The sequence below is a fragment of the Chenopodium quinoa genome, unplaced genomic scaffold (genome assembly GCF_001683475.1).
Source record: "Chenopodium quinoa cultivar QQ74 unplaced genomic scaffold, ASM168347v1, whole genome shotgun sequence".
In the NCBI taxonomy this organism is placed as follows: domain Eukaryota; kingdom Viridiplantae; phylum Streptophyta; class Magnoliopsida; order Caryophyllales; family Amaranthaceae; genus Chenopodium; species Chenopodium quinoa.
In genome coordinates this window covers 1,258,260-1,272,527 of record NW_018744593.1, presented here as the reverse complement: position 1 = coordinate 1,272,527, position 14,268 = coordinate 1,258,260, and the positions used below count along the sequence as shown (strand labels likewise).

At 34.4% G+C, this 14,268-nt stretch overlaps 2 protein-coding genes across 7 annotated transcripts; both read left to right on the top strand.

The window, feature by feature from the left end:
• Positions 1-6,762: 6,762 nt before the first annotated feature.
• LOC110699809 (coatomer subunit beta'-2-like) lies at positions 6,763-8,503 on the top strand. Its single transcript, XM_021877325.1, has 3 exons — positions 6,763-7,038; positions 7,850-7,908; positions 7,996-8,503. Exons 1-3 carry the CDS (start codon positions 6,772-6,774, stop codon positions 8,045-8,047), a joined length of 378 nt encoding a protein of 125 aa, XP_021733017.1. The 5' UTR covers positions 6,763-6,771; the 3' UTR covers positions 8,048-8,503.
• A 961-nt stretch (positions 8,504-9,464) lies between these two features.
• On the top strand, positions 9,465-14,268 carry LOC110699603 (mediator of RNA polymerase II transcription subunit 32-like). 6 transcript variants are annotated; one of them, XM_021877106.1, is made up of 4 exons: positions 9,467-9,675; positions 11,082-11,123; positions 11,480-11,929; positions 13,891-14,268. In XM_021877106.1, exon 3 carries the CDS (start codon positions 11,495-11,497, stop codon positions 11,927-11,929), a length of 435 nt encoding a protein of 144 aa, XP_021732798.1. In that variant the 5' UTR covers positions 9,467-9,675; positions 11,082-11,123; positions 11,480-11,494; the 3' UTR covers positions 13,891-14,268. The 6 variants fall into 6 exon arrangements, with proteins under 6 accessions (XP_021732802.1, XP_021732798.1, XP_021732799.1 ...); XM_021877107.1 differs by having other exon boundaries at positions 11,082-11,149; XM_021877109.1 differs by lacking the exon at positions 9,467-9,675 and adding an exon at positions 9,899-10,975.

Sequence of the window (14,268 nt, the reverse complement as noted above, 5' to 3'; positions counted from 1 at the left end):
ATGTAAGAACAAATCCAAAAAACAAGTACTGAAAGAAATGTTGTATTATTCAAATTGCTACTGTTCAAAATTGACACTGTTCAATACTGTCAATAATGAGTCTACCGTTGAAATCAATAGCTAATTATGAACAGTAATGTATTGTGCTTTTCCCCTTTCCTTTGTCGTTATCCTCCTTTCTTCGGCACCCAGCCGAAATGAGAATACCGTTAGAATCCTCTCTTTTTAAGAGTTAAGAGAGAAGTTCACCGGTACCCCCATTGTGAACAGCAGCGAAATCAATTGCCAATTATGAACAGCAGCGAAATCAATAGCCAATTATGAACGGTAGTGTATTGTGCCTTTCCCCTTTCCTTTGTTGTTATCCTCCTTTCTTCGGCACCCAGCCGAACTTAGCTGCTGATTTCTTCTATCCTTCCTTTCTGTCTCTTCTTCTTGGCCATCTCTCGATCATCGTTTCCCCAGATTTAGCTAAACCTTTTGCTTTTTTATTCCTTTTCGCATTAATGGCTGCCTAATTCCAACAGTCATCGGTAAATTTGAAATGATATCTTCAATATCTTCCAGTGAATACATAACTTGCCTCTAATAGTCTAATTTTCAGTTTTGCTTCAATTTGTTGTAATATTTGTTGATCGTTAATGTTTTTTCTTTGGTGCAATTTTGCTTGCGGTGTTTGGATTTGCGATCGCTTCAATGGTGTTGCAGAAACAATTTGTAAATGTACAAAAACCACTACAAAAACACAACTGCAAACCCTCGACATGAACGAAAAAACACAATCGTAAGAGACAGAAACATGAAATGAAAAAAACCTAAGGGAAAACCAAAAGAAGCTGCCTAGATATAAAAAGATAATGTTTCAGAAAAAGCCCGAATGTAATATAGGAGTACAAATCCGAGAAACAAATGTTGAAGCAAATGTTGTACTGTTCAAAATGATGCTGTTCAAAATTGACACTGTTCAAAACTGGAAATTTGAAATGTGTTACTATTCATAGATATATACAGACCACTATATCTGGCCTATCCTGAGCTTTCTCTCCAGGTTATAAGTCACACTTTATTTCGGCCCAATTTGCATTACATATCATAGTAATAAACAAATCCGGTTTCCCATATCTTTGAACTAATACCATTACATTTAGATAACGACGTTTTAGAACTCTAGGACACCCAATAAACGACGCAAGTAAAACAACAAGATATCCAATCTTCGAAGCATCTGCCTCTCCACGTGTCACACTATCAAAGATACCCTGATAAAAATAAGGTCTAATGATTTCTTGATTGTTCCGCAAATAATCAAGTCTTGAATTTTCGATCTTCACATACATGTCCACAACAAATTGCCGAGAACATCTTCCACTTCTAAGGAGGATATTTAAAGGCCTCATTTGCAATATGCAGGCATAGTATTCTGCTAGAGAGATATACTTATCAGCTATTGTCCCGTGTTTAACGGTCCCTATACTGTGCCAAAAATAAATAAGAAAACACATTATATTGCCCAGCACAATAAATAGTTTAAGACATATACGAACTAATATGCATCTACAATTGCTGTAGATTAACAACAACTTTATATTTCATTTTTCTTACCATATACACAACGTGGCCGCCAAGGAAAAACTAATCAAATTCTAAAATTCGTTTGAACCGTAGCAATTTGAACAGTACAACATTTGCTTCAGCGAAATCAATTGCCAATTTTGTCCTTTTCCTCCTTTCTTCGGCCGAAATCCCTTTCCTCTTTTTTTTCGGCCGAACTTAATTTCCATTTTCTTTTGTCCTTCCTTTCTCCCTCTTCTTCTTTACTCATTCTGAAGTACTTTTCTATGCTCTTTCCCCTTTTCTCTCTCTTATTTTCAGTAGATTCATTCAAATCCGGAAAACAAATGCCGAAGCAAATGTTATACTGTTTAAACTACTACTGTTCGCACTATCCATTACTGTCAATAATGAGTCTACCGGTAAACTCCTCTCTTTTTAAGAGTTAAGAGAGAAGTTCACCGATATTCCCATTGTGAACAGCAGCGAAATCAATTGCCAATTATGAACAGCAGCGAAATCAATTGCCAATTATGAACAGTAGAGTATTGTGCTTTTCCCCTTTCCTTTGTCCTTATCCTCCGTCCTTCGGCACCAAGCTGAACTTTTATTCCTATTTCTTCTATCCTTCCTTTCTCTCTCTTCTTCCAGGCCACCTCGAAAAAGAATGTTTCGACAAAAGGCCGAATGTAAGAGAGCAGGACAAATCCGAAAAACAACTGCTGGAACAAATGTTGTACTGTTCAAATTGCTACCGTTCCAAATTGGCAATATTCATTACTGTCAATAATGAGTCTACCGGTGAACTCCTCTCTTTGTAAGAGTTAAAAGAGAAGTTCACCGCTACTCTCATTGTGAACAGCAGCGAAATCAATTGCCAATTATGAATAGTAGAGTATTATGCTTTTCCCCTTTCCTTTGTCCTTATCCTCCTCTCTTCGGCACCCAGCCTAACTACTCTTCCTATTTCTTCTATCCTTCCTTTTGCTAAACCTTGTGCTGTCTTTTTCTTTTTCGCATTAATGGATGCCTAATTCCAACAATGACAGGTAAATTCGAAACCCAGCCGAACTTCTCTCTTTTCAACGGTTAACCTTTCCCCTATCCTTTATCCTTATCCTCCGTCCTTCGGCACCCAGCCGAACGTTTCTTCCTAATGCTTCTGTAGAAAATATTTCGGCAAAAGCCGAATGTAAGAGAGCAGGACATATCTGAAAAACAAATGCTAAAACAAATGTTATACTGTTGAAATTGCTACTGTTCCTAATTGGCACTGTTCAATACTGTCAATAATGAGTCTATCGGTGAACTCCTCTCTTTTAAGAATAAGAGAAAAGTTCACCGGTACTCCCATTGTGAACAGCAACGAAATCAATTGCCAATTATGAACAGTAGAGTATTGTGCTTTTCCTTCGGCACCCAGTCGAACTTTTCTTGCTATTTCTTCTATCCTTCCTTTCCCTCTCTTCTTCTTGGCCATCTCGAAAGAGATTGTTTCAACAAAAGGCCGAATGTAAGAGACAAGGACAAATCCGAAAAACAAATGCTGAAGCAAATGTTGTACTGTTTAAATTGCTACCGTTCCAAATTGGCATTGTTCAATACTGTCAATAATGAGTCTACCAGTGAACTCCTCTCTTTGTAGGAGTTAAGAGAGAAGTTAACCGCTACACTCATTGTGAACAGCAACGAAATCAATAGCCAATTATGAACAGCAGCGAAATCAATTGCCAATTATGAATAGTAGAGTATTATGCTTTTCCCCTTTCCTTTGTCCTCATCATCCTTTCTTCGGCACCCAGCCGAACTTTTCTTCCTATTTCTCCTGTCCTTCCTTTCTCTCTCTTCTTCTTGGCCATCTCTCGATCTTCGTCTCCCCAGATTTAGCTAAACTTTTCGCTTTCTTTTTCTTTTTCGCAGTAATGGATGCCTAATTCCAACAGTGACCGATAAATTCGAAACGATATCTTCAATATCTTCCGGCGAATTCGTAGTTTCCTTCTAATAGTTTGATTTTGAGTTTTGCTTCAATTTGTTGTTTGTTGTAATATTTGTTGGTCGTTAATGTTTTTTCTTTGGTGTGAAAAAACAAAATAAAAGACCAAAACACAAATATAAATCAACACAACACAACACACCAATCTAAATGATAATCGATTTAAATCACAACCCAAACCAAAAAAAATACTATCTACCAAACAAAGTAAACAAATACAGAAAAACACAACACAATACACCAATCTAAAATGATAATCGATTTAAATCACAACACAGACCAAAAAAAAGTACTGTTTGCCAAACAAAGTAAACAAATACAGAGAAACAGGAAACACAAAGAACAAAAAAAACAAGATAATAAACCCCAATGCCAAACAAACCAAAACAATGCAAACGCAAAGGCCATGAACAATAAAAATAGACAAACAAATTCAATCCAACTGAACAGAAATAACAAAAAATCACCGAAACCTCCAATCCCAGAAAATTCGAACAAACACTTACAAATATACACAACAATGAAATCCAAAATGCAATACCAAAAAAAACAAAAAAACCACAACACAAACCTGTATATAACTCCAACGGGAAACAAAATAGAAGAACGAAAACACAAATTTGAAAAAATAAATCTAAATTATAGAAAGAGAAGGCAGTTATATATAGACTGAGAAAATAGAAGAACGGAAAAACAAAATCGGAAGAGAGAGAAACAGGAAATGAAATAACCTAAGGGAAAACCCAAAAAAGCCGCCTATATATATAAAGAGAATGTTTCGGAAAAAGGCGAAATGTAATAGGGAAGTACAAATCCGAAAAACAAATGCTGAAACAGATGTTGTGCTGTTCAAATTGCTACTGTAGCAAATGTTGTGCTATTGAAATTGCTACTGTTCAAAATTGGCACTGTTCAAAATTGGAAATTGAAATGCGTTACTGTTCATAATAGGTCTAACGGCGAACTTCTCTCTTTTTAAGAGTTGTAGATAACTAATCCAACGGTTTAAAGTATATTGGATGATGACAATTATAAGTTACCTTATTTTCTTAAACTCTTTGTTGTTACAATAAACAGTATAAATAGCCATCTTACTTTGTTGCAACTTCATGCAATACATTCTCTCTATTATTTCTCATTTTCCCTACAAAATTGTAATCTAAAAAAAAGGATTTTCAAGTTTATTTCCACATTCGAGAAAAAAAATGGTAATTTTTAATGCATCTTAAATCTTTTTTTTTTTTTTTTTTTTGCGCTTTTATATTGTGATTTGATTTAAGATGAAATAAATTTATATGGTAACCTGGTCTTAATTTCTTTTGAACAAGGCTTTTAGATCAAGTTTTGGTCAATCTATAATAATATATTAAAAGGCGTTTATAAAAATGTTCATGTGCCACGTAGATACTTTTAAATTACGCCACGTCACTTTATAAATACTTCATGACGCCACATCACCAACCAACATCTCCACATCATTACTGAATTAAGCTTAATCATTACGCCACGTCACCCATAAAAAAAAAAGTTAAGGGGATTCGAACACCCAATCACTTATAACAAAGTTAGATATCTAACCATCTTAGCCCATTATCAAGCATATTATAAATATGAAAAAGAAATGAACATAAGTGTAAACAACATAATTTAATTATTAAAAAAGAACACATTCAATAATAGCAATTTCAAATTTCAAAATCCTTAAAAAATAATACCCCAATTGCACGATTACAAAAGTAGCAACCCGGGGCAACGCCCAGGCTACTCACTAGTTTTATTGTTATATTATGTTCTAAGAAACTTTTACAATGTCTAATAATATATCAAGTAATAGAGAGTAAAATTGATATTCAATACCACAAATATATGTAGTAATAATTTATTTAATTGTAAAGTCGTGTCATATTTTAAATTATTGAGTGCTTGAAATAATAATTAAATTCTTATAACTCTATATGTATCTTCCGAGTCAGAATTGAATGAAAATTCTTATATTGGTCTACTGTGCCTTTTAATCTAACTACATATGTATTTTTCTTTGTTTTTTGCAGTCTCTCATCAACACCAATGAATTCCAGGTGATACATCTTTACATCTCTTTCACAAAAAATAATCTAAATTTTCATAATCTCTATTTTATGCAATTTGTAAGCCTTAATGCAAGTTTGCTATTTTCAGGTTGAATTCACTCAAAAATCTGCTAGAGTAAAGTCATTGGACTTTCATCCAGTGCAGCCATGGTAATTTAATGAACGATTTTCAACCATTCTATCTTGTGTGGCCTGTATAGTTCGCCATATTTTCATTCAATCAACAAAACAAACTATTTGATTGTTTTAGTCTTTATAAAAACGCATATAAAAGGCAAGTATAATTTATATATATAGAATTGGACATTAAAAAATCGTTGTACGTAGCATGTTAAAAAGGCATTGACATATTGTAATCAGTAAATAGATGAAACTAAAATACATCTTCCTTTTAAAAATAATTCATAATCCCCTAAAATATTAAATATGCAGGGTCTTGGTTGGTCTTTACTCAGGAACAGTCCAAATCTGGAACTATCACTCAAAGGTAATAATCGAGAATTATCATACTATAAATTGATTTTTCTTTTGCTATTTTACTTTCTGTTTGAAATGTACAACTTATTCTTTTTCTTTCAGAGCATGGAGAAATCGTTCGAGGTTACTACCAAACCAGGCATGTTTTTGATTTTCCCTAACTCTTTAATTATATGCAATTAAAATGTGTCTTATGATTAATGGAAATTTTCCAAGTTTGTGTAAATTAGATTTTTCCTAGCTAGGAAAAAAGATTTGAGTTTCGCAAAATTTTACTAGTATGCAATATGTTAGAAAAATAATTAAATATATAAATACGTTATTAGTTCATCGCTAAGATTAGATGTAAAAGGTTAAAAAAAAATGTAAAGATTTGACTACACAATTTATTGAATATAATGGTTTCATAATTGAAAGACATAAAATAGCAATTTATCAAAGGAAATTTTGGTCTCTATACATGGAAAAAAAAAATACTTGTATTGGCTGCATAGTGTTTGATGTCTTGGTTCTTGCGTTGACCACTATACTACTCAAATAGGTGGTATATATGGTATAGATTATCTCTTGTTAATTAGCAATGTGTTAATTTTTACATTGAGATCAGCAAAATTCGTAGCACAAAAGGATTGGATCATATTTGGGAGCGATGACAAAATGATCCGTGTGTATGACTACAAAACTGAAGAGAAGGTGAAGGAGTTTGTGGCACATAACGATTACGTGAGGCACATTGTTGTTCATCCCACTCTTCCATATGTTTTAACCGCGTCCGATGACAAACAAATCAAGCTTTGGGATTGGGAGAAGGACTGGGTTTGTACTCGAACCTTCCTAGGACGCTCACATTATGTGATGCAGGTGGCTATCAACCCGATTGACCATAACAACTTTGTTAGCGTATCTCTTGATGGCTCCATTAAGGTACGCACTACATAGGAGTTATGATCATATATAAATATATGACACTTCTATAATCTCTACAAATTAGCCTGACTAATTAAAGTTTGAAAGAAAATTATTATTAATAATAAACCGTAAGACATTTGTAATGATTATCATGATTAGATTCGTGAAACATTGATGTACAGAATTAGAATAGAGTCATATTATTTGAGTCTATATATTTTTGTATATTAATTATATCAATTTTCCTATTATCTCTTTTCTTAATATAGATATGGAATCTTGACAACCCGAACCCAATTACTTCAGTAGCTGCCCATAACACTGGAGTTAATTGCGTTGCTTATTACTTAACAAGTGATAATAAACTCTATATACTCACTGGTTCAGATGATTTTACCACAAAGGTTAGTTGATACTCTATGCTTATTACATTAACATTATGATAAATTGATATATACTATAGTTTTCATATATTATGATTATTTCAATTCAAAGAAAGTCTGATTTATGATAGAATGTAAAAATTAGGTATGGGATTATGAAAATATAAACTGTGTTGAAGTGTTAAAAGGACACACAAACAATGTGTCTACAACTCTTGTTCATCCTAACGTTCCGCTCATTTTTACTGGATCTGAGGACAAAACAATTCACATTTGGAATGCAATCACTTACAAGATTCTTACTCCTTTCACACATTTATTTATTTCATTTTGTTGTGGTTTTTCTTTCTTAAAGCAACATATATTTTCGTTTTCATACATTTTCATTTTTGTATATTACTTTGATGATATAATCAAATTTCTTTAATTTTAGGCTGGAGAAGACCCTAGATCAGGGTCTTGGACGAGTGTGGGTGCTTAAGTATGACAAAATTTCCAACAAGTAAGGCTATCAAGCTTATCCTTTAATTTCTATAACTCATATATATATATCAAATTACTAATCATAATTTTGGGTTCGATATGTTAGGATTGTTATTGGCTGTGATGAGGGATTCCTAGTGGGAAAGTTTGGGCCTTGAAGAATTTGAAGTGTGGATGTCTTCGAATCAAATTTGAGCGGATTGGTGTTTATCTGAAATGCTGAAGATGTCTTTATTTTAATTTTCTTAAAATGATTGTCGTATATGCTTTACTTTCTAGAGATTTTAGTATGCACTGCGTGTATCTAGATCTAGTGCTACAATAAATAAAGGACCATTGTCCAACACTCCTACATATTATCATACTTTGCAAGATTGTTACTTTTAGTATTATGTTATTTGAGAAGCTTTAGTACTTCTTTAATTTTGTTTAATTTAGTATTTTTTTTTTAATATTCCTTTTCTTTCATGTACTCCATCCTTGCGTACTTTTTTGTTTTACACACTTTTCATTTTAAATCTATCTATTATGTTTTACTTACTTTGCTTTATTCTATTTATGGCATATCCCTTTACCATCTGACACCTTCAACTCCACATAATAACACATTTTCATACCAATCTTTTTTACATTCTCTCTCTTAAATTACGTATATATAGTAAGTGAATAGAATATAAAAGAATTGAGGTAGTATTTTTTAACATATTACTTAAGGTGTGTTTTATTCACTTGATTTTAACTTATCTGAACTTATCTAAACTTCTTAAAACTTATTTTAGTTGTAATTTGAACTTGAGTAACCCTAATCAGAAGTCAGAACTTATATTTCCTGACCTGAACTTATGTGAACTTATTTTTCCTGAACTGAACTTATCTTAACTTATTTTAACTTAACTTAACTTATCTGAACTTATTAGACCTGAAATAAGTTAAAATAAGGTGAACAGAACAGACCCTTAGTCATAAAATTCTTATTTTGGATAGTAAAGAAGGAAGGAAAGGAGGGGAAGGGAAAGACAGGGACGAGGACGGGGAGTGAAGAGAAAAGGTGGGGAAAGGTGAGCTCCACTTTCCCTCCAAATATCTCTAATTTTGAAGGGATCATGCTTGTTTAAGAGAGACGGAAAATGAATTCCTCCCTATCCCTTCCCAAATCCTTTACCCAAACAAGAAAAAATGTCCTCAGCTCCTCTCTTTCTCTTCTCTTATTTTCCTTATATCCAAACAAAGCATAAACTTCCAGCCCGCGTTTTTAGTGTGGCTGGACATACCGTATGGCAGGCTGACATACCAAAACACTAAACGGGTAACCCTTAACCGATTGAGTAACCCCTAATCGAACGAGTAACCCCTGACCAAGGAATCACTGACCAACCGAGTAACTTCTAACTAAGTAATCCCTTACCGAGTAACCCCTGTATACGTAATCTCGGTTGTGACCAACCACATATAAAATTTATATAAATTTCTTTTTTATATTTTCCCATTCTAGAGATTAAGGAATAAGTTAAGTGGTTAGAATTCCCCTTTCGCTTTTTCTTAAACCAAGTGGCTCTCTATAACAACAACAAAAAAAAAAAAAAAAAAAAAAGTATTTTCCCATTCTACTATCCGTGTCACCCAATAGAGGGAAATCTCTCAAAGCCCTCTTATGTTTGTACAGTACTTCTAATTCACCTTTGGAGCTTTTTCATGTTCATTTACATTGGATCGCTACACCCTCACCCTCTCTTTCCTCCATTGAAGCGTCTTCTGAGCTTTCTCCTCCATTGAAGCGTCTTCCGAGGTAAGCTGGTTTTTTGTCACTACCCTTTGAATATTAATTTCACAATCTAGTTTTAATCATTAATTTAATTGTCACTATAATCAATTTAGGGTTCTTCTGATGTGGATTATTGAACTATTAATTTTATTAAGATTTTCTCAAAAAAAATTAATTTTATTAAGAGATGACAAGAAATTTCGTTGCTATAATTTTTCTGTTCATGTTCTTAAGCTGGAGGAATCATATTTGATGATTGAATTAAATTTTGGTTGCTATATTGTTGTAGAACCCTTAATTTAGTTCAGAACTATGAGAAATGTAATTTATAGGGATTAAAAAAAGGTGAATAATGTTTTCCATGGAGCTCATTACAAGATTTCTCTATGAAATTTTTTATGATTCTTGATAATTTGTATAGGAAAAGTCACAATAGTGAAAATTCTAATGTCAAGTTGGGTTATGCGTTAAGAAAGGTGGATTTAGGTGACAGAGGAAAGCAATGGAGTATTTTATTGGCTCGAGTGGCTGCCGTATATGCAATATACTTCTTTCATCCGAAATTAGTTGTCACGTTCGTTGTGTAATAATGTGATATAGAATAAAGATTAGCAATGTGACTACTATATCAGGACTTGCGGGGGGGGGGGGCTGAGAGTGACTAGGATTATAGTTGCTTTTATGAGCTGACTTGAAAGCTAACCAAACTGATTTTGATCGTTTCATGATTTGCATCCATGTTGCCGTCAAGAGCAATGAGGCACCTTTTTATGGATCATATTTAAACAAAGCACTGCTGTACTATTGTACAAATAACAAAGGAAATGGAGTGTTTTCTAGTTGTTTTAAGGCCTGTTAATTTGCCAATTGGCTTCCCAAGAATGATATTTTTTTTTTTTTTTTTTTTGGGAGAAACCTGGATAGATATCTATTTCTGGAAAAAGGGTATGTTGCTAACTTCAGCTTTTGTAAAGCCTTACTCTTAACAGTCTGGCACATATCTTGGCTGTATAAGAGTAGTTGGTAGAAAAGATTGCTGAGGAGGTTCGAGGTTAAAGTGAGAAATGAGCTTTTCTGGTTTGCAGATTGTGTAAGAACTCTGATGTTTCCTTTTGAGTTGTTTACGATTAGTAGCTTATTCTAAAAAGCAATGACTATCTAAGGCGACTTTGGTAAAATCTTGAGTTAAGGCTGGATTTTTACGAGTATTTGAGAATTATGTTATATATACTCAACTATGGAATTGCCACGTCTTTGCCTTTGAAATTCTATGCCAGTAGAAGTTGCCATGTCATGATTCCGGGAGCAATCGAGCTCACATCTAGTAAGGATATATCCTCTTCTCTTCGGCTAACAAAATAAAGGTGGTGGGTGTTATGTGGTCATTGTCTGACTAAAGGATGCATCTCTCTGTTTGTGATTTTGTGTAGGATTGAAAGAAGGGAAACTTTAAAAGAATACAAGCTATCTCAGTAAGACATTTTCTTCATAAATTTAGGTGGTGTTCTTTCTATCCTCTCGTATGAAAGAAGAAATAGTGGAAAGAGTAAAGAAAGCTAGATAGAGAGAAAATGAAGGGAAATCACATGTGGAGGGGTTATTTTAGATGTGCTTTGTCACCATTATCTCTGAGCATAATTACTTTATTATCTAATTCCCCCTTGAACCTTACATAATTCACTAATTTCTGCTGAACAAAACAATCAAATTATACATGAAAGTGGTACCATTTTGGTCTGATTTAGCAAATTGCATACCTGTATTAACAATATTGTCCAATCTCATACTAGTGAATTAATTAACAATGTGGTATTGTGCATGTGTGCAGCTCAAGATTGTGCCAATGGACAATATTGTAGATTCCCTAAATTCTGCATATCAAGAATTTCTTGCTGCTGCTGCTGGGGTCTTAGAGGCACAAGAAGCATCTGAAAGTCACAAATCACCAATTACAGATACTTCCCTGGAGAGCTTTAAACAGCGTTGGGAACTATTTAGGGTGGCTTGTGATCAAGCTGAGGAGTTTGTAGAGTCTGTTAAGCTAAGGATAGGATCAGAGTGTTTGGTGGATGAGGCCACTGGCTCAGTGGCTGGGAAGCCTGGCCAGGTTGTTGCTGGTCTTCCACCCATAAGTGCTGTAAGGCTAGAACAAATGAGTAAAGCAGTGAGATGGCTTGTGATTGAACTGCAGCAGGGTTCTGGAAGCAGTGGTGGGTCGTCCCACCCCAACTCTTCTGCTCCTTTTGATGCCAGGTTCACAGAGGATACTGCTCAATAGGTATGTGTGATTGGAAATTTTATGTCTTTTTGTTTGAAGCATAGACACTTAATGCATAGTGCTTTGAGAACTTGGGATTATTAAACACTGGTTTTATGCAGCGTTGATGGATGCACTTTCATCAAGATACTAATTAAATGTATTACTAAATGGTAATTATTGACTTTGGGAAGCTCAAATTAGTTAATAGTTCTTCCTTATGACCTTGTGTGCAAATAGGCCTCTGATGGGGTATTGGAAGGGAACAAAAGCCTAAACCTGTTTTCCACTTACCCTACATCAGTTGATGCTTGTATCAGTTATAAGATTATCATCTCACATGTGAGTTCATAAATGACGGTTAATTCTTTCATAGATCTTATAAAAAAGAAAAATCTTCTCATGAGGACTTTGTGGAAGATAAAATCTCCCATGACTCCATGAGTAATATATTTTGCCGTATACAAATGATGAGCTATTTCTGTATATAGTTGAGGCTACAAATTTTATGCATGCTTATTTGTGTCATAGGTTCCTGCATTGATTATTTCCGAGAAAGGATTGTAGATCTTGGTTGTTATTATCGATATTGATGATGAGGTCCAATGAAGAGCACAGTGGGAGCTGCTCCATTTCCCATGGGTTATATATACAGTTTTGACGCCTAGTGGGGAAGAATGTTTTTTTAGGGCCTGGAGTGAGGAGAAAACATTTTGTTGGATTGTTGTGCCTGAGGTCCATGCCCCCAGCACCCCCCTCCCTTCTCACCCAAAAATGTCATGTTTAGGTTAATTGGATAAGAAAATCCTACGAAACAGGTTTTTTTTTTTTTTCCTAACATGGGGACACTCAAGGGTGAAGAAATTTGAAAGGACTGAGTCCAGCATGATTGACTGAATCTTCGAGGGGGTTGGAACTTTGGAAGGACCCGATCAAGGAATAGAAGAAGGATTTGAGAATCTGAGCTAGAGTGTCTGATGAACTTAGCATCCCCTCTCTCTCTCTCAAGTTTTAGGACAATTTCTTTTCTTCCCATGTTAGCTTGCTTTCCAGTTAGCAAGTCTCCAAGACAAATACACAAGCTCAATAGTACAGTTATTGTGCTTGTGAGTGTTTAACATTTATGATGAATTATTGAAAAGTTGAAAGGAATTACATATGTAGTAGAGACCTATTTCTTACTGTATGAGAGGTATTCTTGGACTATGTATTCAACTAGGCCAATCCTTCTTGAATGAAAAAGAAGGAAACTATTCCTAGTCTTAGGTTCACATTCAGGCAAGTGCTCTATCTCCTTTCATTTACTAAGTACTTAACATGTTCATGTGGTAATATCGTTTCCTCTACTTTTTCAAGTAAAAGTTGGCCCAGACCCACCCCCTCTCATTTCTCTGTCCATTTTTTTCACTTTCCTGTAAAACCATTTTTATCCCACATGTAGCAAATAAAATGGGATGAAGTAATTTCTATAATCTTTCTATGAGAACTTATTGCTGAAACTGGGGCATCCTTATCTAGAAGAAGTGCAGACTAAAAGCTTTAAGATTGCAAATTTTCTCCTTTATTATTTTTAGTCGTCACCTTCATAAAGCTTATAGCACTCAATTGTAAAGGAGATATGGGAGCAGGCAGTACCAAATATGCACAATGAGCGAGCTTATGTTCTAAGATTAAATTTAGAAGTAATTGCAGAAGTAAACTGAGAGAACGGTGAATACATCTGTTCTTGTTATAAATGTATATTCTGGTACTTTAGTAGGCCATATCTGCTATTCTGCTGTCCAGCTCAGTGAATTTGAAAGGATATTTTTTTGGTCAAAAGCATAATTCTACTCCTTGTCTTTCTGTATGATAGTAGGGAGTAGGGGACCTGGTTAAAATGGTCGAAAGAACATATGCATGGCATTGTGCACGAGCTACGCCATTTCAGTTTGGAATTTTTAGCTCTAATGGATCTCTTAACCTATTAATTGCGCTTTCAGTTCTTCAAGTGGCAGGTCGAAGAAGACACAAATGTTTTCACAAGTTAGAGGTCATGGTGTTTGTAGGACTCAACAAATACACTGCAGTTGAGACATCAGTGCTTTGGTTTGTGCAGAATTTTGTCAGATATGCTGGGAAGAATTCGCAGATTAATACAGGAAGATCTCACATAACTTAGTAGTGTCTATATGTTGTATTACACAAATTGCAATAGCTTTTGCAATATGTGTATTATTTTTCTTACAGAGTATCTATTTGTGCGGAAACAATTATGAAGTTGAAACTATACTGAATTACTGATGCAACCTACCAGGTTCCCTGATTATAATCTGACATGACTTGCTTAATTACTAGAGTAACAAGACTTATTGTGATTT

Coding starts and splice junctions, on each gene's coding strand:
- LOC110699809 (XM_021877325.1), top strand. CDS start 6,772: ATGATCCGTGTGTATGACTACAAAACTGAAGAGAAGGTGAAGGAGTTT. Junction 7,039..7,849: donor CTCTTGATGGCTCCATTAAG/GTACGCACTACA, acceptor AGGCTGGAGAAG/ACCCTAGATCAGGGTCTTGG. Junction 7,909..7,995: donor TATGACAAAATTTCCAACAA/GTAAGGCTATCA, acceptor TCGATATGTTAG/GATTGTTATTGGCTGTGATG.
- LOC110699603 (XM_021877110.1), top strand. CDS start 11,495: ATGGACAATATTGTAGATTCCCTAAATTCTGCATATCAAGAATTTCTT.